This window comes from Poecilia mexicana, unplaced genomic scaffold, assembly GCF_051168715.1.
Source record: "Poecilia mexicana isolate PSO_F unplaced genomic scaffold, ASM5116871v1 scaffold_5, whole genome shotgun sequence".
In the NCBI taxonomy this organism is placed as follows: Eukaryota; Metazoa; Chordata; class Actinopteri; order Cyprinodontiformes; family Poeciliidae; genus Poecilia; species Poecilia mexicana.
Genome location: NW_028263374.1, coordinates 5,135,030 through 5,156,249, shown reverse-complemented (window position 1 = coordinate 5,156,249; position 21,220 = coordinate 5,135,030). Strand labels below are relative to the sequence as shown.

At 38.1% G+C, this 21,220-nt stretch overlaps 2 protein-coding genes across 3 annotated transcripts; both read left to right on the top strand.

Moving 5' to 3' along the window:
* Positions 1–571: 571 nt before the first annotated feature.
* sla2a (Src like adaptor 2a) lies at positions 572–5,384 on the top strand. Of its 2 annotated transcripts, none has more exons than XM_015011422.2 (8): positions 572–785; positions 1,266–1,341; positions 1,453–1,552; positions 1,631–1,717; positions 2,044–2,147; positions 3,630–3,782; positions 3,870–3,990; positions 4,813–5,384. In XM_015011422.2, exons 2-8 carry the CDS (start codon positions 1,269–1,271, stop codon positions 4,934–4,936), a joined length of 762 nt encoding a protein of 253 aa, XP_014866908.1. In that variant the 5' UTR covers positions 572–785; positions 1,266–1,268; the 3' UTR covers positions 4,937–5,384. The 2 variants fall into 2 exon arrangements, with proteins under 2 accessions (XP_014866908.1, XP_087861516.1); XM_088005390.1 differs by having other exon boundaries at positions 572–789.
* Positions 5,385–7,401: 2,017 nt separating this feature from the next.
* Positions 7,402–20,937, top strand: trpc4apa (transient receptor potential cation channel, subfamily C, member 4 associated protein a). Its single transcript, XM_015011428.2, has 18 exons — positions 7,402–7,570; positions 11,113–11,241; positions 11,364–11,480; positions 11,586–11,643; positions 11,739–11,794; positions 11,931–12,059; positions 13,161–13,362; positions 13,452–13,637; positions 14,095–14,237; positions 14,324–14,455; positions 14,561–14,619; positions 14,708–14,893; positions 14,978–15,068; positions 15,186–15,326; positions 16,307–16,418; positions 16,528–16,640; positions 16,740–16,946; positions 19,722–20,937. Exons 1-18 carry the CDS (start codon positions 7,445–7,447, stop codon positions 19,857–19,859), a joined length of 2,325 nt encoding a protein of 774 aa, XP_014866914.2. The 5' UTR covers positions 7,402–7,444; the 3' UTR covers positions 19,860–20,937.
* The last annotated feature ends 283 nt before the right edge of the window (positions 20,938–21,220 follow it).

The window sequence follows — 21,220 nt, the reverse complement described above, 5'->3', positions numbered from 1 at the left end:
TAAATATATAATATATATTTATATACATTATATATATACAATATATAAATATATCTATTTTATATTTTTTCATATATGTATGTTTTTTATATGACAAATAAGTTTTAATATTCTTTACCATTCCACTAATCAATTGATCTGAATTCCATAGTTAAAGCTTCTATGATCTCAGGTTTATGTTGAACTTTAGACTGATGAGAAATGATCACTTCATGGACTCGTAGGCTCTTTAGTCAGAACCTTCCCGTTTAATCATCAGCTGGGTTTCAGTGGGCCGACGGAGAATCATGTAATCTGGCCGCCGCATTTCGATTCCAAAGACTGCAAATGACTTTTTTATTTCTTTTTTTTTTTTTTCTCCTTGAAATTATGTCACCAGATCAAACCACAACAGCACTGCGAGTGCAAACATCACTTACGCAGGGGCTCATTCCATACACATGCGGTGCGTTTCAGAGATCTGCACTGGATAGAGAGCATCGCTGCAGGCGCTCTGAGTCAGATGTTCGAGCGTCGCACGTCACAGGAAGCTGAAGCTGGCCGTCGTACATAAAGGCGAGGCGGGAGACCTCCTCTCTCTTCAGTCAGCCCACGTTAGAAACAGCTGCAAAACACAGCAGCTTCCAAGAGCGCACAGCAGCAGCAGAAGAAGAAGAGGAGGCAAAGCTCAGCGTCACTCAATCTTTAAAGGATTTTCTTACCGAAGATAAGGATTTATCTGCAAGCATTGTCTTTGGATATCGCTGCATCCTCTTGATAAATTATTGGAGCAAGAAACAAACTGGGTAAGTTATATTTAACTGGGCACTTTTACCTTTTTGTTTTTGATTGCATGTAGTATTGAATTCTCCTCATGAAAAATAGATGAACAGTAAGTGCGTTGTCTTCAATGCATTTTGCACTTCGTGTCATAAGAGGAAAATTTCCCTCTTTTCTAGCCTTCGAGAAGCATCAAAGTCTCGCTCGTTCCCTCGCTTGCATGCTGCATGGAAATTTAACACAGGATATCACAGGGCTTCTTGTTGTGGTCGGGCGCCTTCCTGTGTCACCTCGCGACTGTTGCTTGCTTACAATAAATAGAGTCCCTATAGGTGGCCACGATTCGCTGCACAGTCATAGCAATAATCAGTAGGATGAGGAAAATGAAATCTCCATGTTTCCCAGATTGTCTCACTAAGTTCTCCACTTCTTCTTCTTTTTCTTTTTCTTCTTCTTCTTCTCCTTCTACCTTTTCTTCTACTTGTTCTCATGAATTCCCAAACCAGAGGATGGGCACCTGCTACACCAGATGTCAATGCAACCAGACAGTCCTCGAAAATCAGTCTGGATCTGCGACGCCAAGTAAGTTCCACTCCCAAAACACTCAGGAGGACAAAAAAAAAATTAAGTAAATTAAATAAATTAAATAAATTAAGCAAAACATCAACGATGCCTGTATCTCATCTCTTGCAGGACAACAGGAAAGTGTGATCGTCTCTTTGTACGACTACCCATCATTTGAGCACACAGAACTGACCATGCACTTGGGGGAAAGGCTGACCGTAGTCTCAGAGTAAGTGTAACTCCAAACATCATCCAATCTGGACTTGACGGCAGATTAGTGACAGATGTCTGTTCTCAAACGTCACAGCGACGGTGATTTCGTGATGGTGAGATCCACGACCACCGGGCGCGAGAGCTACGTGCCCACCAACTACACGGCGAAGGTGACAGACAAGTGAGTGACGTTAAGATTTCATAGCCGTGCGTGTGAGAAAGCAGAGAGAACAGAGTGAAGAGAAGAGGGGAGTTCCGTGAGAGGAGGTTCTGTGTAGGTGAACTGCGCCTCGGTGGAGACAGACGTTTGGAACAAGATGTCTGCTCTCTTTGATCACACAAACAGGCTCCAACAGTTTCACTCCTCCTCCTCCTGGGGGGAGTCAATCTTCTGTCATGGTGTTCCAGTGGATTTTCCAGACCTGAAAATATTTATCAAATGTTGCAATGTAGTGTCATCTTGTTGAATATGTGGGTAACACTTTTGTTTTGTTTTTTTTGCAACAGGTGGCTGTACACGGGGATCAGCAGGTATAAAGCAGAGGAACTCCTTAAACATCCCAGCAACCAGACTGGAGCCTTTTTGATCCGTGAATCAGAGACAAACAGAGGTTAGATCTTTTTTTTAAAAAAAATAGTAAACTGTACATTAAACACTTGTAATTCAATGTTATAGCCTCTGCTGCGATTTATTTCATTTGAAAGTACAACTTTAAAAGGTTTGAGGTTAAAAACAGCTCTGTTACAGTTATTTTTGCTAGTTGGATACTGAGACGAATAGATTCAGACCTGAGTTGGTTTAACATGCAGTGTTGACTCAGTACACTGAATATGAGTTACATTAAATAATGTTCAGCCTGCCATAGAGTGGCCTTTATGCAAATGGAGTACTGTGTAGGATTTTTTTTCTTCTTTGGTTTAAATTTGCGTTTACTTATCAAGAAAGTTGAATTTAGATAATAAAATTAACTCTCAAAATGGAAATGTTTAAAATTCTCGGATCCTTATGTTGAACCACGTTTGTGAGAAAACTTGAAAGTAGAAACAACTTTAGCCTTTTAACTTGACTAATGACTAATTATTTGGTGAAAGTGTGAATATTGAACACAGCTAGCACTAGCTTGCATTAACCGCTTAGAATCTGAAAGGTAATTAATGTTAGTTTCAGTTAAACTGGTTCTTGTATGTCAGCTGGTCATTACCCACATTAACATAATCTTACCACATCATTTTACTATCTGTTTATTTCTCATTTCATCCTGTGGAAGAGTTTCAGTGTAGACTCGTCAGGTTGTCGAATAGTTCAAAATGGCCGCCTGAAAAGAAGCAACTCTTTCTGGTGTTTCTCTGTTCCGACAAACTGACCCACAACGTCTAGTTGAAACTACACAACTTCTGTCCCAGCAGCATAAATCTAGCATGTTGCTTAAATAAATAACTCAACAGTTTATAAAATGCAGACATATACATGAAAGAACTGAAATATTTGCTTTTTTTGTTGAAGACAAAGAAAATATAAACGGCTTAGCTCATATAGGAGTAGCGCTAATTCAGCCAGATTAGCAACTTGGGGACTGAATACAACAAACATTTTTTGATTTTTAGAATCAGCATCTTTACATTTTATACAGTATATTCCATATTCTTTTCGTGGCAGCAAACCTTTATGAAATGTTTGCTGCCAGCCAAGTACTGATTAGAAACTTAAATTAAGAGAATTACTTTTTAACAGAACCCTATTTAAGAAAAGAATCAGAACGATTCCTAATTAGTTAAGATATGATTAAAGCAGAATGTGAAACGATTGACCGTGGACAATATTAAATAGATATTATTGGTGCAATGGTGGCTGGTGAATAAACAGGAAGTGGGCCCCAAACCAAAATTCTGCCCAGGACTCCATTCAACTTTTGACCAGCCCTGCTGAGGACAGAATCTAAATATTTGTCAATTTTTTCTATCACTGAACTCAGTCATGTGTTTGATAGTTTATTTAAAAAGTGCAACAAAAAGATTTCAACTCCAGGGAAAACAGCACAAAAGTTCAAACGTGTATTTTAACAGCTGCGTCTGTGTGTGTTTTCTGCATTTAGACAGCTATTCCCTCTCCATCCTGCGGAGGACCGGCTCCTCAGACCTGAACCCTGTGAAGCACTACCGCATCTCCCAGCTGGAAAACTCCTGGGTCTACATTTCTCCAGGTCTCACATTTCCCTCCCTCCATTACCTGGTGCAACACTATTCAGGTTTGTGCTGAGATCCTGGTCCTGTCTTCTTACATCGTCGCAGCAAAATGTACCTGACTGACATCGGCGCCGTTTTTCCTTCCACAGAACTTCCAGACGGGCTGTGCTGTCGACTGACGGTCCCTTGCTTCATCCAAGGGTTGGATGAGCCCAGACCAGTTCCCACCACCGTCAGGAGGCCGACCATCAACTGGAGGGAAATTAGCAGGTGAGAGGACCGACTGATTGCTGTTTTTGCTGGCATTTCCTCAGAATGCATTGGTTCAGTCCAAGGTCATTAAAACCAGCAAAGTAACGAAAACTGAAACTGGACCCATGTTATAAAACTAAAACATACTGAAATTATAAGTATAATATTCTTCGTTTTTGTGTTTATGAATCTATTTCTTAGCCTTTCGAACTGGTGAGAAATTGATTCCCCCCACCCCCCAACACACACACACACACACACAGTTCACATCAGCTGGTGGCAAATTCAGACAGTTGGTTGTTCAGCAATAATTGAATAATAAAATAAAAAAATGGTATCGTATTACCCAATCGATTTATACATAATCAAAATACAATAATATTTAAACCTTTTTTGAATTCAGCATCTAAAAATTAACCAAAGTATGAAAAAACTAAATCTAAAACTATGACTAATTAAAAACTAAACCAAAACTAGGCAGCATTTAACTGATAGAGACTAGAAAACACACACTGAATCTAACTAAATTAGACAAACAAAAAGTCGCAAAATAAAATTAAACTATAATGAAAAACAGACCTATTATAGTCCTATAGTACTGCGTGATTTAGAGCTAAGCGAACCGATGCAGAGGAGTTTGAAAACATGATCAACTGGGCAGATAAGGCTGTGGTTGTATTGACTGGTTGCTGTTTGTGCGCTTCACCGCCATGTTCGGTCTGAAGAAAGTTTCCTGTGACTCTGTGAAGTTCTACTTTTATTTGTGATAATTGCTTTGCAGCAAAAACCAAAGCTATTCAAACCCCTAAACCTTTTTTCTGTTATGTTCCGTTGAAATAGGTCCGTGATCCTCGGGAGAAAGAGAACTGAGTCGGACAACTCCTTGGTGAGCGACGGGCTGAGGGAGGCCATCAGCTCCTACCTCCAGTTAACAGAGTGCAAAGATTACAGCTGGGACACGTGAAGGAAAGCCTGTGTGGTCAGTTTTGGGGGAAAAAAAACAAACAAAAAAATGAAGTTCAACAAAAAGAGTGGAGGGAATTACTGCTCTGGGGTTGCTGCAAGCTTGAGCAAACCCCTGAAGGAAGTCCTCTGGACGCCCAAACGCCATCTCTGAGGATTGGTCCAGGAACAGAAGCGAGGCAGAGGCACTACACCGCTCAGAGACAAGTCAAACTGTCGGCCATTTCTAGTGGAAGGCGGACAAAGCACAGAGGCAGAGGATGTCGGCTGCAAAGAGGCGATGAATGTTTCACCTAATTTATGAAGATTTTAACTTAATGTTGCCTGTTAACATTACAGCAAACTGACTGTATCTGAATGTTGTCGCTGTTGTCTTGTTATTTGAAACTAATATAATCTATACGCTACCAATAAATAATTTACACCAATAAAACCACATATTTACAAGAGTTTGGAGGTTTTTTTTATTTCATATGATTTAGTTTAAGGGTTCCAAAAGTTGGGTTTGGAGACCAACAAGTCAATATATGAGTCTTCAGTAGGGGCGGAGCCAGGGTGTGGCCAGGGCAACCATTGGCCACCTTTGCAGCCATCTCTGTGAAGTGATTGGTTCATTCAGGTGAGTCACTCATGAGCAGAGCAACCCTCCAAAACAGGTGGTGGCAGCAGTGATGAAACCAATAAACTTATGTTTATTGATATAGTAAGATTAATTATTAATTATTTTTGAAAATTCAGATGTTGTGCTCTGTTGTGACTCTGGTGCCGATCAGTTGCTGGGCCCCCTGAGTGAGTTACGGTCCCAGCCCGTCACCCCCATGAACATTTTCTAGTTTCGCCACTGCTTCTAGAAGTTAAGAACAAAAATGACAATTTCCCTGATCAATGTTATTTTGTTCATTGTATTACACCATACGTATTGATATTTGCTTCACCAATTCAAACTCAAGAAAATTTGAAAGTAAAAGTACACAAAAGTCCAGCACTAAAAAATAAATCATCTACCATAAAACATCAGCAAAGTCTGTAAAAAAAAAGAAGAAAAACAAAAACAACACAGGAGAATGAATGCATAAGCAATAAAAATTTCACTTTGTCTCTCTTTGGCAAATAAAATCCCTCTTCACAAATATTGTATAAATTAAAAAGTTTAGGTCCTGACACTGAGCCTTGTGGAATACCACATTTAATGTTTGAGCTCCAATATTTTATTACACCACACATCTCTCTATTTGTCGAAAAATTTAATCACAACAAACAGATCGTTTGTTTTGGGTTTCTATTGTTAATAGCAGAGCAGTTATAGAATAATATTATTGCTAAATTCAGAATTTTTAAACATTTCCTTAGTATTTGGTGGAAATGATTTTTAAACTGTGTGACTCAGATAAAGTATTTCAAGCTTTTCACAAATGTTTTCTCAAATTTTGTCCCATTCTTCCTGTCATAATTGGTGAAACAATAAGTTTGTTCAGCTCTGCCTGCATGTTTTTATGGTACTGAGATCAGGATTTTGTGATGACCTCACCAAAACATTGATGTTGTTGCCTTTCAGCCTCTTCATTTTAATTTGGTGACTGTCCGATAGACCTCGTCTGTTAAAGATCAATTTGTTCCCAGGTGCCAACAGTGTGGCAAATGTTGGTTTGATATGTATTGTTTCTTCTCATACCAGTAGTTTCTCATGCAGCAAAACACCCACACAGCATGATGCTGCCACCCCCGTACATCACAATTGGGAATTATGTTCTCAGGCTAGCGAACTTGGCTCTTTTCCTCCAAAGCTAATTTTGGTCATCATTGCTAAAATGTACACTCATGATCTGTTTTATTTTATTTTTCCCCCATGTTGCTTATGGGATTCTTCAAAATATATCAACAGTGTCACCATATTCAAATGTGGTGAATTATCCTATCATAAACTTATGAAGCATCACATCATCTGGGCTTTCCCAATTTGCTTAAAGACAAATTTTTTAGATTTTTTTTTACCTTTGTTACTCTATTTTTTTATGATTTATTTTGAGGTTTAAAACCTGAAAAAATTGTGGGGCCACTGACATAATTTAATTTTCATTTTTTATTTATATTTAAGTTCGTTTTGGGATCAATAAAGTATTTGAGAATTTAAGTTAATTAGCAAACCACAAAAAAGAGACTCAACCAAAAACAACAAAAAAAAAAGTTTTAAAAAAAAACTTAGTGATTTTTGCTTTGACATGATTTTTTTTTTGATTGAATACTACTTTTTTTGTTTGACATGATTTTTTTTTTGGTTGAATACTACTTTTTTTGTTTGACATGATTTTTTTTTTTGATTGAATAATTGTGAAACAAATCTAACTCCATATTTACTGAACAAAGCAAATACTGCAACGAAAATACACTATGAAACTAAACGTGTAATGTCAATTTCGCTAACACCAGATGGCGCGCCACTCCTCATTTTTCTATTTTATTAAAGCTTTCCACTTCCTGCCCAAACAGTTGGGTTCAGGAAGAAGAAATAATGGCGACGCTTCTGGGGTCTGAGTTCTCTAGTAGTGGAAGAAAACGAAGAAATTGCAACAGTAATATAGTCACGAAGTTAACGTCTAGTAAAATAACCGGGGAAGGTTTCAGCCGAGGAACACAGGTAAGAGAAACGGCACCTCTATCAGTTGTGAACGCATTCTAAAGTTAGGCGAGTGAGACCGGGGACTTGCGCTTGGAGTCAAGCCTGAAAATGAAGAGGTTATCCCGGAGAGTTAGCTGGGGAGGTTTTCCGTCAATGTCCCAGTGTATTTTGCCAATTAGGCAGAACGTTTCAGAGTATATTCAGAGGCAAAATAATATATACGACTTTGCATTGGAATAGCATTCTATCACATGTAGTTGGACAAATATTGATACCAGTGCAAATGGAAAAGCTCCGCATGAAATGCATCTTTTGTTGTTAGCTCCACGTTAGCTTAGCATCTAGGGCTACGTTAATGCGATATCATCTAATAAGTCAAGATGTTTAGACTAACCCTTGCTTTGTGCTCTAAGATGCAATTATTGCTAAAAAGCTCCGCTTTATTTAAAATATGATTTTAAATTCGTCACTGACGGTAGTTGTAGCTGGTAATGTTAGCCAGCGGGCTAAGTACATCTGGTTAGCTAAGGCAGTTCAACAGCTCAGGTGATTACGTAACCACGCAGCAACCACAATAACTACCGTTTCCATAAATGGATAGGGCAGAGCAGCTGCCTGGGCAGGTTGACACGCTTATCTTTCGTTTTCACAAGTTGACAGAAATTTACTAGATATAGTTTACTTTGAAGAGTTCATTTGATGAGTTGGTTAGCTCGAACGATTGTCCTGGTAACTGCGTTAGCCTCTCAACTGTCAAAATTGAATTGGGAGCTAATTTGACGCGACAAATCTCCAAAAAAAAAAAAAAAATCTGTATTAGAATTACAAAAATGTTTCCACTGAATATGCTAATTATTAAATTTAAAAAGTGTCCCGTGATATAGTTGCATCATCTCTTAAAAAGAACTCTAAATAATATATTCAGTTTATCAGCAATAAACATTTTATTTAGGGGTTAGTTGGACTTTAGATACAAAATTTGAACTATATGACATCTTAAATGTCAAATACTAATCAATCAATCAGTTTATTCACTCAACAAAACACATTCCATCTCCAATGTACAAAAACATTGTCTTGTAACAACAATTAATCTACATGAGTGAAAAGGAGCAGGAAGAAGAAAAACCTTATAAAAACCTGCACCTTTCACAATAATTACAAACTAATTGCGATCTCATACTAATAAAAAAATGGGGAGGAAAAACAAAGGGGAGAGACAGATATTTTAGACTAGAATACTGTAAATATTGAATAGCTATTATTTCAATAAAACTATCGATATTTTTTAATTCTTTATTAAAATCAAATTCACATTTTGAACAAAATGGTAAAGGTTCCCTTTATTTTTTGTCAGTAATGTAAACAATAAAATGATTTATTTGGTGTTTAATTGAAGGAATTTATCTTTCTGAATAAAATACGTCGCTACATTTGTGCATTAAAGCATATAACCCTAATATTTAGCTGCTTTTTTGTTTTGTTTTGTTTCGTTGTTGTTTGCATGGAAACCAGTCATAAAAACACATGATGATGATTGTGGTTTTGGCGATACGCATTTCAATGCTGTTTACATCATATGACCACATGACTGTCTATGCGTTGGGTTTGGGTGAATGTCCACTGATGGAGGGTAGTTTCAATTTTTATTCTTGGTGTGAACAGGCAAAGTTGATGTTAAAGGAAGATTCTTACATGCAGTATTTAACTGAGCTGGTAAACGTGCATAAGGACAAGTGGCCACATTGAGACAGAATACTGATTTGGCTTTTAACACTATGGCAGAAAAGTCCTGCTGTCCAAAAAATGGTCTCCAGTATGAAGAGCTTTCAGTATTTGAAGCAGCAAGTTCGTTTCCAGATTTAGTCAGAGTTCCTTTGTGAGCTCAGAGTAAATTCCTACTGATTACCGAGTGGAAAAATGTGGTTTAATTTAGAAAACCTTCGCCTCCTCTGTGCATTTATGCACAAGCGATCCGCTGCTTCCAACTGTTCACGTTGGTCCTGACCTTAGTGTGTCTAAAGTTTGTAAAAGTCAGCAGATAAACGGATGCAGATTCCAGATTGAAACGATAACAGAGAAACCTGGGGCTCGCTCACAGATGCTTACAAAGATATCCAGATCTTGAACCCAGAAGGTTTATTTTCAGTGTCCCGTCCCTTCAAATAAAAAAGCGAGTAAAATGTGATTATTTCCTGATTAAGTCTTTACAACTTTCCACAGTCTAAATCAGGTTTATGCAATCATCCTCTAAACTTCAAAGTCATTTGAAGAAAAATTAACAATAAAGGTCACATGACGGCTTCCTCTGCAAAGTATAACTGAGCTCTGGTTTTCTCTGTTGCACTTCACCGACCACTAGGGCTGCAACTAACGATTAGTCATCGATTGCTCTATCAATTATTCTGACAATTAAACAAAAAAAAATGTGTATGTTCCACAAATACTTCATTTAACCACTCAAACCTTTTTCAAACAATATCTAGATTAAAAGATGCAAATAAGTAAATGATGAATTCCTTTTTTAAAATGACATTTGGACAAAATATTTAATTGCCTAAAATGGACTGATCGTCTGCATCAAAGGATTCATCTGCAGCTAAAAAAAATACAAACATCAAAATGTGAGAAGCTCAGGCCTTTCTGCTCGACTTAACATCAATCAGTTTACAGCTTTTTTAGATGAACTTCAAAAAATAATTGCGTAGAAACAGGTGCTTAGTAAATGACTTTTTTTGTCCTGGATAAAGTAAATTTGTAGACCAGTGTTTTTTTTTGTTGTTGTTGTTTTTTTGTTGTTTTTTTTTTGTCTTGAGCGCAAAAGTACAAATTTATTGTGCATTTTTGAATAATTCCTGGGTTGATTGTGCCGTTCTTTCAGCAAATGGCCTTTTACTGAAGCTGCATTCTCCAGCTAATTGAACTAGTTGGCGATTATTTTATTAAGTGATTCAAAGAGGATTAATTGTCTTTCATTGATGTTCAGTGTCAGGGTGAGTGATATGAACTTAGAAAGAATCTAATCATAATGTTTAGTATTATTATATTACTATTTAGTATTTATTTTTAGTTAATTGTATATCATATTCACATTTATTGATATTTATTGAAGTTCATGTGGAACAAACAGTGGAGGACAAAAGCAAAAATAACATTTTCAGATCATGTTGTCAGTCTTGTTTTTTTTAAATTTTTTTATTTATCATCAATAACCAAAATGTACCATGACAACAATAAATCCCCAGTTCAAAGTGATACCCAAAACAAGCAGCCAGTTTTCTGCTGGAAACGTCATTAAATGCAACACACACTTGGTACCACATCGTAGACAAACATCAAACTGTGTAAGATACTTTTAAATTTTGCCATATTTAGTTTTTTCCCTTCATTTTCTCTGCTCCAGCGGTCACTTGTACAGCTGAAGTCTTTATTCTTTGTATACACAGTTTGAATTGCATGACTGAAAGTAGTTTAACTTGCAGCGTGTCATTTGTTTTGAAGTGTTTTGTCTGTGTGGGTCTGCGTGTGTTTTATTGACCGACCTCTCTGGTACGTTGCAGCTCCCTGGAGGCTTGCTTCAGGAGAGAGATAAACCTGCTAAGTGGCATGGCATCCCCGACCTGCTCCAGAAGCTCCACGAGAGCAGCCACCCCAACAGCGACCTCTCCCACGCTCACGGCTATCTCAAGGTACACAGCGTCGCTCTCGGCTCACCGTCATGGTGGTGTTTCATCCTTTTCAGTGATTCCCAACCTGGTTATTAGGGATTTTATGCTAATCAACCCTTTCTTTCTTTTTTTTTCTTTTCCAGAGCTTATCATCACAGCTCTCGGTGGAGGCCATGTCTTTTGTCACAGAAGACAGGACAAAAGCTCAGGAATCCACCTTCCCCAACACCTACACCTTTGACCTGTTCGGTGGAGTCGATGTAAGTTTGAGAGTTTCTTCAATTTCTTTTCTTTTTTTTAAATTTTATTTTACAGTGGAAGCTGTAGTTTATTTCTGACGTCCAAATGTTCTGTTTCTTTGGCAGCTGCTTGTGGAAATCTTAATGAGACCCACACTAACTATGCAGAAGAAGAAACCCAAAAGTGAGTAAGAATAACATCAAATTGTCATCTTTTTCATTTTGTTTTCTCTTTTACCAAATAAATCCCTGCTAACATCTGTTCCTTTACTTCTACAGTGAATGATGAGCTGGTCAAAGACTGCCTTAGTGTTCTCTACAACTGTTGTATATGTGTAAGTGTTCAATTACATTTTTTTAACGTAAGACAAAAGCGGTGGTGCTTCAAGCTTTCATGCAGTTTATTTCAAAGAATATTTTCTTGTTTCTGATGAGTCACTTGTAGTGAAGTTATTTGATTTCTGACTGCAGACGGAGGGAGTGACGAAGAGCCTGGCAGCCAGGGACGACTTTGTTCTGTTTCTCTTCACTCTGATGACAAACAAGAAGACGTTCCTGCAGACGGCGACGCTCATTGAAGACATTCTTGGAGTGAAAAAGGTGAGCAGTGCGCTCAGGTTGAACCTGTAGATTTGGTTCATGGGACTCTGGAAGCACCAGGGCTGAGGGATTGATTTTTAGTTCTCTTCTTATGTTATAATATGTTATATGTAGTGATCATACAAGGTAAATTACAGGCTTTACATTTAAAACCTGCATTATTTAGCAACAAGTTAAAATGCAGGATTTTTTTTTCAGTTTTTATTTCAGAGATTGATAAAATAATTTTCTTCTCACCAAGCAGAGAAAAATGTCATCAACCACATTGTTTAAAATAACTCAGCAAACACATTCACTGTTTTTCTGTGTTTCTAGTTTCACTATGTGTAATGTAAACTTTTTCTGAAACAATGTGGTTTAGCCTCACAAACATTGTTTAGATTGTATTCAGCAACCGCTTAGCCCTGGAAACAACTGGAACTCAGGGATTTGACTAGACCTATAAATGACTGGCAGGGAAACTGAGTTCTGTTGTAAATTGAGAATATACAACCAAGTCCCAGTATAGATACCTAAAAAGATTATAAAGAAGTGCAATATAATTTTTTTAAGACCTTGATACATTTTTTAAAGAATAAAATGTAGTAAAAATGTTTTTTCATGCTCGGGTATCAGTTAATTTCGCAACAATATGTTTAAATCACTTTATTATAAACCATTAATTTTGTCATATTTTTTGCGTTTTATATCCTGACATAAATAAATGACTTTGGAGGGAAAAAAAAACCCTAATGAATGTTTTTGAATACAGTTTTTGAAGAAGTGGAAATTGTCTGAATAGTTTTATATTCAATCAATTTTAGTTGTGTCTTTATACTGTTAGATTGAAACCAGAACGATCATTGGTCCGCTTGCATAATAATCTAACGTTGTAACACTAAATTGTTGGCCTTACTGAAGCAATGAAAATGTCCTCCATGACGGTTTCTGGTAACAAGTCTCTGGTTCGGTTGACCAAAACGATGAAACACCATGAATCAGCAAAAAACTCCAGACCTTGATCTCCTCACTCAGCCTGATCTGTCAGTAAACGTGGGTTGTTATCCAGTAAAATGCGCTCCGTGTGAATTTGACGGCAACACATCCGTTTACGTCTTTAAGGAGATGATCCAGTTGGAAGGAATCCCCAACCTCTCAGGTCTGGTCCAAAGCTTCGACCAGCAGCAGCTGGCCAACTTCTGCCGCATCCTGTCCGTCACCATCTCAGAACCGGATATAGGGAACGACGACAAGCACACTCTGCTGGCCAAAAACGCTCAACAGAAGCGCAACGCCAGCCCGTCCCGCGCCGAGGTCAACCAGGGTTGGTTGGATTTTATGTACAGATATCAGATTGGTCTGAGAGAAAAAAAACAAACCCTGATTGGTTCCTGATCTCTGTTCGTTTCACAGTGACTCTACTGAACATCCCGGGCTTCATTGAGCGGCTGTGTAAGTTAGCCACTAGAAAAGTGTCTGAAGCCACAGGAGCAAACTTCCTGCAGGAGTTGGAGGACTGGTACACCTGGCTGGACAACGCTCTGGTGCTTGACGCGCTCATGCAGATGGCCACTGAGGAGGCTGAGCAGAGCAGCACTGGTGAGAATTTAGACATTTTTGGAAAAATCTTGTTTTTTTATTACTATTTTTTTTTTTTTTTACCCATCTGCTATTTTGTTTTCCGGCTTCAGTTCAGTCCCTCTAGAATGTTTTTCTTGTGATTATTACTAATTTTATGGCACCTTTTTCAGAAAGCTGCTGTCAAAGTTGCACATTTTTTAAGCTTTATTGATATTTTCTTATTTTCTAAACTTTTTTTCCCTTTCCCTCCCCCAAAAAACCCCCCCAAAAAACCCCAAGGACTTGGTTTAACCAGATTATAATGACATTTGTGATATCACTTTTCATGCCACTACACCAGCCTATAGAACAGGTTTAACATACCATGTCCACTTTGACCATATTCTGTAGAAAGCGTCCCTTTCACTGTGACAAACAGTTTTTCCGGTGTATAGTCTCTCAGATGGTCTGAATTTCAGGTCATTTTCCTCTTCAGAGTCGTCAGACGAGAGTTCTCTGGCCACCAGCCCTCTGAGACACAGGCTGCCCCAGTCCATGAAGACCGTCCACGAGATCATGTACAAGGTGGAGGTTCTGTATGTGCTCTGCGTCCTCCTGATGGGCCGACAGAGGAACCAGGTACCGCTGCGCCGTCCGGAGTCGGAACATGTCGCGCTCCTCGCCGCGGCCGAGTCTTGTCTCATTCCTCCTCGTCGTTTTTGTAGGTCCACAAGATGCTGGCCGAGTTCCGTCTCATCCCGGGGCTCAACAACCTGTTCGACAAGCTCATCTGGAGGAAGTACACCGCGTCCAATCACGTGGTGCACGGCCAGAATGAGAACTGCGACTGCAGCCCAGTATGATCCTCTTCACCTTCTGCTTTCACTGAGAAGTGAAAATCTTCAAAGAATGTGAACATTTATTTCACCTGTCCAAAAAAAAACATGTTCCTTGTTGTGCAGGAGATATCCTTTAAAATCCAATTCCTGCGGCTACTCCAGAGTTTCAGCGATCACCATGAGTACGTGTCCTGAAATTCACCTGCTTTTGTGCTGATGTTTAGCGTTTTGGTGTCTTGTTTTTTTAAGAATCTGCTCTCCATCTTTCAGGAACAAGTACCTCTTGCTCAACAATCAGGAGCTGAACGAACTGAGTGCCATCTCCATGAAGGCCAACATCCCAGAGGTGGAAGCTCTAGTCAACACAGACAGAAGCTTAGTTTGTGATGGAAAGAAGGGTCTCCTCACGCGTCTCCTCACCGTCATGAAGAGGGAACCGCCCGACTCATCCTTTAGGTTCAGATTATATATCATTGTCACTGTAATCCTAATCCTGAAAGCACATTGAACTAAACCGTGTTGTTTTTCCTGTTTGTTTAGGTTCTGGCAGGCAAGGGCAGTGGAAAGTTTTCTCAGAGGAGCAACATCTTACGCAGACCAAATGTTCCTCCTAAAGCGAGGGCTCCTAGAGGTAGAGCACGTTTGTCCTGCAGGAATAAACTCATGTTAAAGAAAAACAAAAAAGTTTTTTTCCACTTTGGTCATTTTAACGAGTCGCTGCTCATTTTGTGCTTCGATCCTCCGACAGCACATCCTGCTCTGCATCATAGACAGCGGCTGTACGTCTCGAGACGTCCTTCAGAGCTACTTTGATCTGCTGGGGGAGCTCATGAAGTTCAACATCGATGCTTTTAAAAGGTTCAACAAATACGTCAACACTCCAGAGAAGGTATGAAGACACTCCGATATAAAAATGTTAGATCATACGCACGATCTGACAGAGTACAAAGATTGTGACACCATCTGTTGATATATTTTTTGGTTTGTGTGTGACTTCTCTGTTCTTCTACTAATCAGCCATTACACAGGTCTCCATAGTAACGGAGAGAGTGTAGCTCACCGTCTCTCTGATGTGGCCGACTGTGTTGAGGGAGAGACATTGGTACATGTGGCATTTACCATAAAATAAATACATTTTTCAAGGACAACACTTTGTTTATGAAGGAGGAGAGTGAGTCTTTTTGAGTTTTTATCTTTAGCAAATCAACTGGAGCTGGAAAGAAAACCGTTTTACCACTGAATTATCAACAAGTCCTATCAAAACCACTAAAGATGGACTGCCATGCATGTCTTGGTGCATCTGTGATCGGAACATTATAGTTCTCATTATATAAGGTTGCACTGTCATCATTATTTATGTCATCATAAACGAAGTTTGGATTCTTTTCTTTTTACAAAAATATTTTAAATAGACTAATTTTGAAGAACTTTACAGAAACAGTGAAATAATTTTTAGTAATTTGTGTTGAATAATAAACACTAAAAGAAAAATAAAGCGTTTCTCTTTATTGTGGTTGTTGATACAATTTAGGTAATATTTGAGTTAAATTTGGAATTAGCAAGGCATAAATATAATTCAGAAAAATATGCAGTAGAAACCATTTTATCTGCACAGAAATTAAAATAGTTTTGACTTTCTTTACTGCATGGCCACTGTAGCTGTTGATTTAGCATTTAGCGCTTAAATTGAATCAGAAATTTACTTGTTTGGTTTTAAAAAATGAATTCCTATTTGTTGTTTTCACCCAACAAAATGTCACAGCTGAAGCTGCAGGTCTTTTATTCTCGTTACGTTTCAGTGTCACTCTTCTGCTTCGTTTTGATCAGTCAGTAAGACGTCACAGCTGATTGAACCTCAAACTGTTTTAGTTTCAGGCCTTCCTGACTCAGATCAACAGCTCCTTGGTGGACTCAAACATGCTGGTGCGCTGCATCGTCCTCTCACTGGACCGTTTTGAAAGCCAGACCGAAGATGTCAAAGGTAAAACAAGTCTTTCAGGAAGGCCAAATTTTGATTCTATAATATGATCAGAAAATGGTTAGTAGCTTTTTTTGAGTGAATAAATCAGTGATTTTTCTGTCCTCATCAGTTATGGAGGTGCTGTCTGAGTGCTGCCTGCTGTCCTACGTGGCCAGAGTTGAAAACAGATTGTCCTTCCTCTTCCGACTCATCAACATCATCAACGTACAAACACTTACACAGGTGGGGGTTTGCTTTCACTGCGGTGTGTGTGCGTACAGAAACAGGCGAACCTGCTGGACACTGAGTCATGTGACCCCCCACCTCTCTTTCTTTCTGCAGGAGAACGTGAGCTGTTTAAATACCAGTTTGGTGATCTTGATGTTGGCCAGACGAAAGGCGAAGCTGCCCTTCTATCTCAACGCCCTGCGGGAGAAGGAATACACGGAGAAATACCCCGGCTGCCTGCTGAACAACTTCCACAACCTGCTGCGCTTCTGGCAACACCACTACCTCAACAAGGACAAGGATAGCACATGTCTGGAGAACGTGAGTCCCTGAACGCAGTTAAACCATGAGTTATTAGCGTAAATTCACTTTTTCCATGTCGTATCAAGATCAGTTGTCTGTTTTTTTTTTTTTGTCAACCATTCAAAATAATCCCAAAATGGAAATGCAATGCAAGCTTGTTGGTTAAAATGTATGCCCTGAAATTCATTACCAACAGTTTTAACCAAAAGCTTAACACAGCAAGAATAAGGAGTTTATAGAGTCAGTGGAAACTCTGGTTCAGTTTTCCATTTTAAGCAAACCAACCTGATGCTTGTACTTTTACTCATTGAGAGCTTCCTGTGGTTTCCAGCTGTTAGATAAATCAGCCAAAAACGCTCAGACAGATCACTTGTGCAATTGTCAGTCTGAAAAGTTGCTTTCTAACAGGCTGGCTTAGATCAACACATCTACAAACACAAGTACACAAACAAAACACAATGCAACATGGCACAATAATCAGTAAATCAATTAATTGCATGATAAATTAAAACAAACTCAATTTCCAATTTCATGATTTATCATTTTTCTCTATCAAAAAATGGATGATAAAAGTCTTCAGTCTGGAGGTTTGGTCTCAACTAAACCTTTTTTGAAGGATAATTTTATTTCCAAAGTCTTCATAATTAATTTTACTAGTTGTTTCTGTTGTTTTGTTGATTTATTTTGGATATTTAAAATGTCTTCCAGTGTTAAATTAGAATTTAAAGTTTGTTGCTCTTTCAGAACGTGTTCTTTCATTATTATCATCATATTACTGGCAAATTGTCTCAAAACAATATTATCGTCTATCACGATAACTCCTGAGACGATTAATTGTCCAGAAACATTAGTTACTGTGACAGCCCTAAATACAACAAATACTTCTAGTGTCACACCAGAAGATCATCGGAGGAATCATAATTAGTCAGGTTTATGACGAATTACTATTTTTGATTTCCTGACGTGGCAGATTTAGGTTTGATTGTTAAAAATTAGTTTAAGTGACTTCATAAGCAGATTTTAGCCACAAACTGAAAGGAAAATGTAAGTGCAATTTATCACAATTCGGTTTGATTTTAGCAGCCTATCAGCAGCCAGATACCGAAAAACATTACTTTAAAAAGTTTAATATTAGTTGCAACACTGAATTTATAAGTCTAAACTTAGAGGACTAAATGGACAAACAGAACATGTTCTTTTTCTATTTACAAGTCCTACCACTTGTAAATAGTGTTTTTTTTTTTTTTTTGTAGTTGGCTAAAAAAATTCTCCACACATTTGAACAAAACTAAAACAAGTCCCTTAGGTTGAAAAGAGAGTATGACATTAGTGCCATTAATTTAAGACATAAGAAACTCATTCACAAGTCGGATCTTTGTGTGGGCTAAACTAGCCTGCTAGTTTAGACTAATAAATGTTTTGTCCAAATGTGTGTAGATTTTTTTTTATTTACTTGTTTTACTTAAGTTAGGCTTTAATGCCATTCTTATAGTTAAAAACTCAGTTGCTTTAAATAATATATTTTATTTCAACACAAAAATAAAATACACTGCATGATCTACACTAGTAATGTGTTCATTTACTCCTTACTCACATCTCGGACTCTACAATATCGCTTTTCTCTTCAGTGACAAATATTTAGTTCCATCAGCAGTTTCTTCAGTACAACTACACATCTCTAAAAAATAAATGTGACTCAACATGAACACCTACAATCTGATGAAGTCAGGTTTTGCTGAAGTCTTTGGTTAGATTTTCTCCGTTTTGATCTGACTTGTTGATAATCACTCAAAACGCAATTCAACTTGAGTAATTTTTTTTTTAAGTTGATCTTGCAAATTGCATGATGAGTAAGTTGTAGTGTAGCTGATTGATCATTAAAATGTTTTTATTGGACCAAGCTAACACCTTGGAATAGATCCAGGTCTCTTTTTAATTACTTTTTCCACATTAATATTCCTAATTTACCGTTGGTATTTTTAGCCCTCTGCCACACCTAAAATGTCGCTTTTTTTTTTCCCATTTTGTTTGTTTTTTGTTAGTTTCATATTTTCTGTACTGAAGTCAGGAACGGAGTACTGATGCTGCCAAAATTGGTAATAGATATTGAAAGAAATAAATGGTTAAAGTAATTAATATGCCAACCAAATATTGCATCTAAAAATTGTAACACAAATAGTAGGGCAGTATAACTTTTAGATTATCTCTATTATTTAATTTGCCATTTTATTTCAATCTTAGTTCAGTTTTTTTTACTTATTTTTTCATATTCTGTAGTTATAAATACAGAATACAAGAAAATTAAACGTGATGGTGAATAAGAATTGTACTAAATAAATACAGAATTTAAATCTGGTCCACTGTTTGAAAAGTTTGGACACCCTTAAAGGTCAACCCAGGAGTTAATGCTGTGATAAAAATGTTATGTTTAGAAAAAGTCAAAGTAATTACAGGATTGTGACCAAATGCTAATTTTGCCAGGATGAACTGGATGTAAAAATTGAAAGGAGCTATTTATTTACTTTTATACATGTTTCTGTAACAACAACAATAATAATAATCTTAAAGGGAAAAAAAGATGGCTCTCTTGTGGAGTTTTCTATCTTACTGCTGCCCCCAAGTGGCAGAAAATGATCAATGACCCTTTCAGAGTAACACTGTTCGTCTTAAACATAAGATTGATGTTTAGCAGCAGCTAATTTAGTTTTAACCGTTCCAGCTCAACAAAATTGCCCCCCTATTTAAGGCTGTAGAACAAACAGAAGTAAATATTCTCTGCTTCCTCTCCCTCAGAGCTCCTGCATCCCGTTCAGCTACTGGAAGGAGACGGTGTCAGTACTTCTGGGCTCTGACAGAACTTCTCGCTGTGCCATTGTGAGTTACATTGACGAGCCCTTCATGGATCTGGACAGGGACCTGCTGGAAGATTGACCCTCCGGCGGGCTTAGGCGCTGGGGGGCTAAGGGAGCCCGTGGTTCAGACTCTTCTGATCCGACCCCTCCAGGTGTTTTTGTGACTGCGTTCAGGATCTAAAGACTCACCCGTCTGCTGTCCGTACCTTCGCATGGAGGCCGTCATCACAGTTGAGAGCAGATGATGGAGTTCGACTGACTGTCATCTTCTCACAAAGTTAAAATGCTTTTTGTTTTTTTGTTTTTTTTGGAAAGGAGAACTTAAAGCTGCAGGGCCCCCTTTCCCAGCAGTCTAACAGACCTTGGAAATAGACTTTGGAAAAACGACACCCGCATTGGTTGTTTGCTTTATGTGAAATTCAGATAGAGCCTTTTATATAGCCTATACAGAATTCTATGGAAAAGTATGAATGAACAAATTATATGTAAAAAGAAAAAAAACAAGAACAAAAAAAAAAAAAGTTTCTTTTCACATGGACTTGATTTTGAAACTCGGCACAGATTGAGCCCACGTGTGCAGGACGGTGGTGTGTCGTCACCAGCCTCACTCACTACTTTGACTAACTCTGTTGACTTCATGCCACACCACTGCCTCGCCCGAGGTGAACAAAATGCTAATGGTTCAGTGTTTGCAGGGGTTCTGGGGGGGGGACTTCTCATCTTCCTGTTCTCTGGCCCTGTTTTACTACGTGGCTGTCTTTGGTCGGTGCTTTCTGGCTTTACTCGGCCCATTTAATCAGCAAGATGGCCTGGTTCTCATATCTTACAGGATTCCTCTTGCTTAAGAAAACTCATTCTCTTTGTGGCTTCAGAAGCTTCACCCAGGGACTCATGGTTATTTTATTTGTATTCTTCCTTTTTTTTCTTTCCTTTTCCAGGTTTCTTTTTTTTTTTTTTGCTTTGATCAATGGCTTTTAACTCTGGATAAACTGTAGAATAAAACATTGCACAGAATAATTGTTTTTATTGTTTAATATATATATATATATTAACTCATTTGTTCATTAAAATGTTCCCATTCTCTAACAAATTGTTTCAATGTTGTGAGAGATGCTTTAGAAAGAGAATAAACTATGCAGGTGCTAGTATTCAGAGAAGACTCTTCCTTCAGGCTCGTCTATCTGGCTTGACTAAAACCCGGTTTATTTTGGGTCGGTTTGTTCTGGACTGCAGGAGTCCAGATTTATTTCCAATCATGACATGGCTATAAACCTTCTGCTGTTCTTCACTGGGATCCATTTTATCTTCAAAGCTAAACTCTCCTACTCACTGCCTTGCTGAAGTATCCATCTCCCCATTAACTCTTCTGTCAAATTTCTTTTTATTTTTATTCTGGGTCAAACTATTGCTGATGTAATTTTCTTGTCTTGGAGAATGTTG

What these genes read in the sequence shown, in the direction of transcription:
- trpc4apa (XM_015011428.2), top strand. Translation starts at nt 7,445, where the DNA reads ATGGCGACGCTTCTGGGGTCTGAGTTCTCTAGTAGTGGAAGAAAACGA. An exon ending in ACCTGTTCGGTGGAGTCGAT is followed by an intron (nt 11,481 to 11,585) that starts GTAAGTTTGAGA and finishes TTTCTTTGGCAG; the next exon opens with CTGCTTGTGGAAATCTTAAT. An exon ending in ACGTCAACACTCCAGAGAAG is followed by an intron (nt 15,327 to 16,306) that starts GTATGAAGACAC and finishes AAACTGTTTTAG; the next exon opens with TTTCAGGCCTTCCTGACTCA.
- sla2a (XM_015011422.2), top strand. Translation starts at nt 1,269, where the DNA reads ATGGGCACCTGCTACACCAGATGTCAATGCAACCAGACAGTCCTCGAA. An exon ending in ACGGCGAAGGTGACAGACAA is followed by an intron (nt 1,718 to 2,043) that starts GTGAGTGACGTT and finishes TTTTTGCAACAG; the next exon opens with GTGGCTGTACACGGGGATCA. An exon ending in CCTGGTGCAACACTATTCAG is followed by an intron (nt 3,783 to 3,869) that starts GTTTGTGCTGAG and finishes TTCCTTCCACAG; the next exon opens with AACTTCCAGACGGGCTGTGC.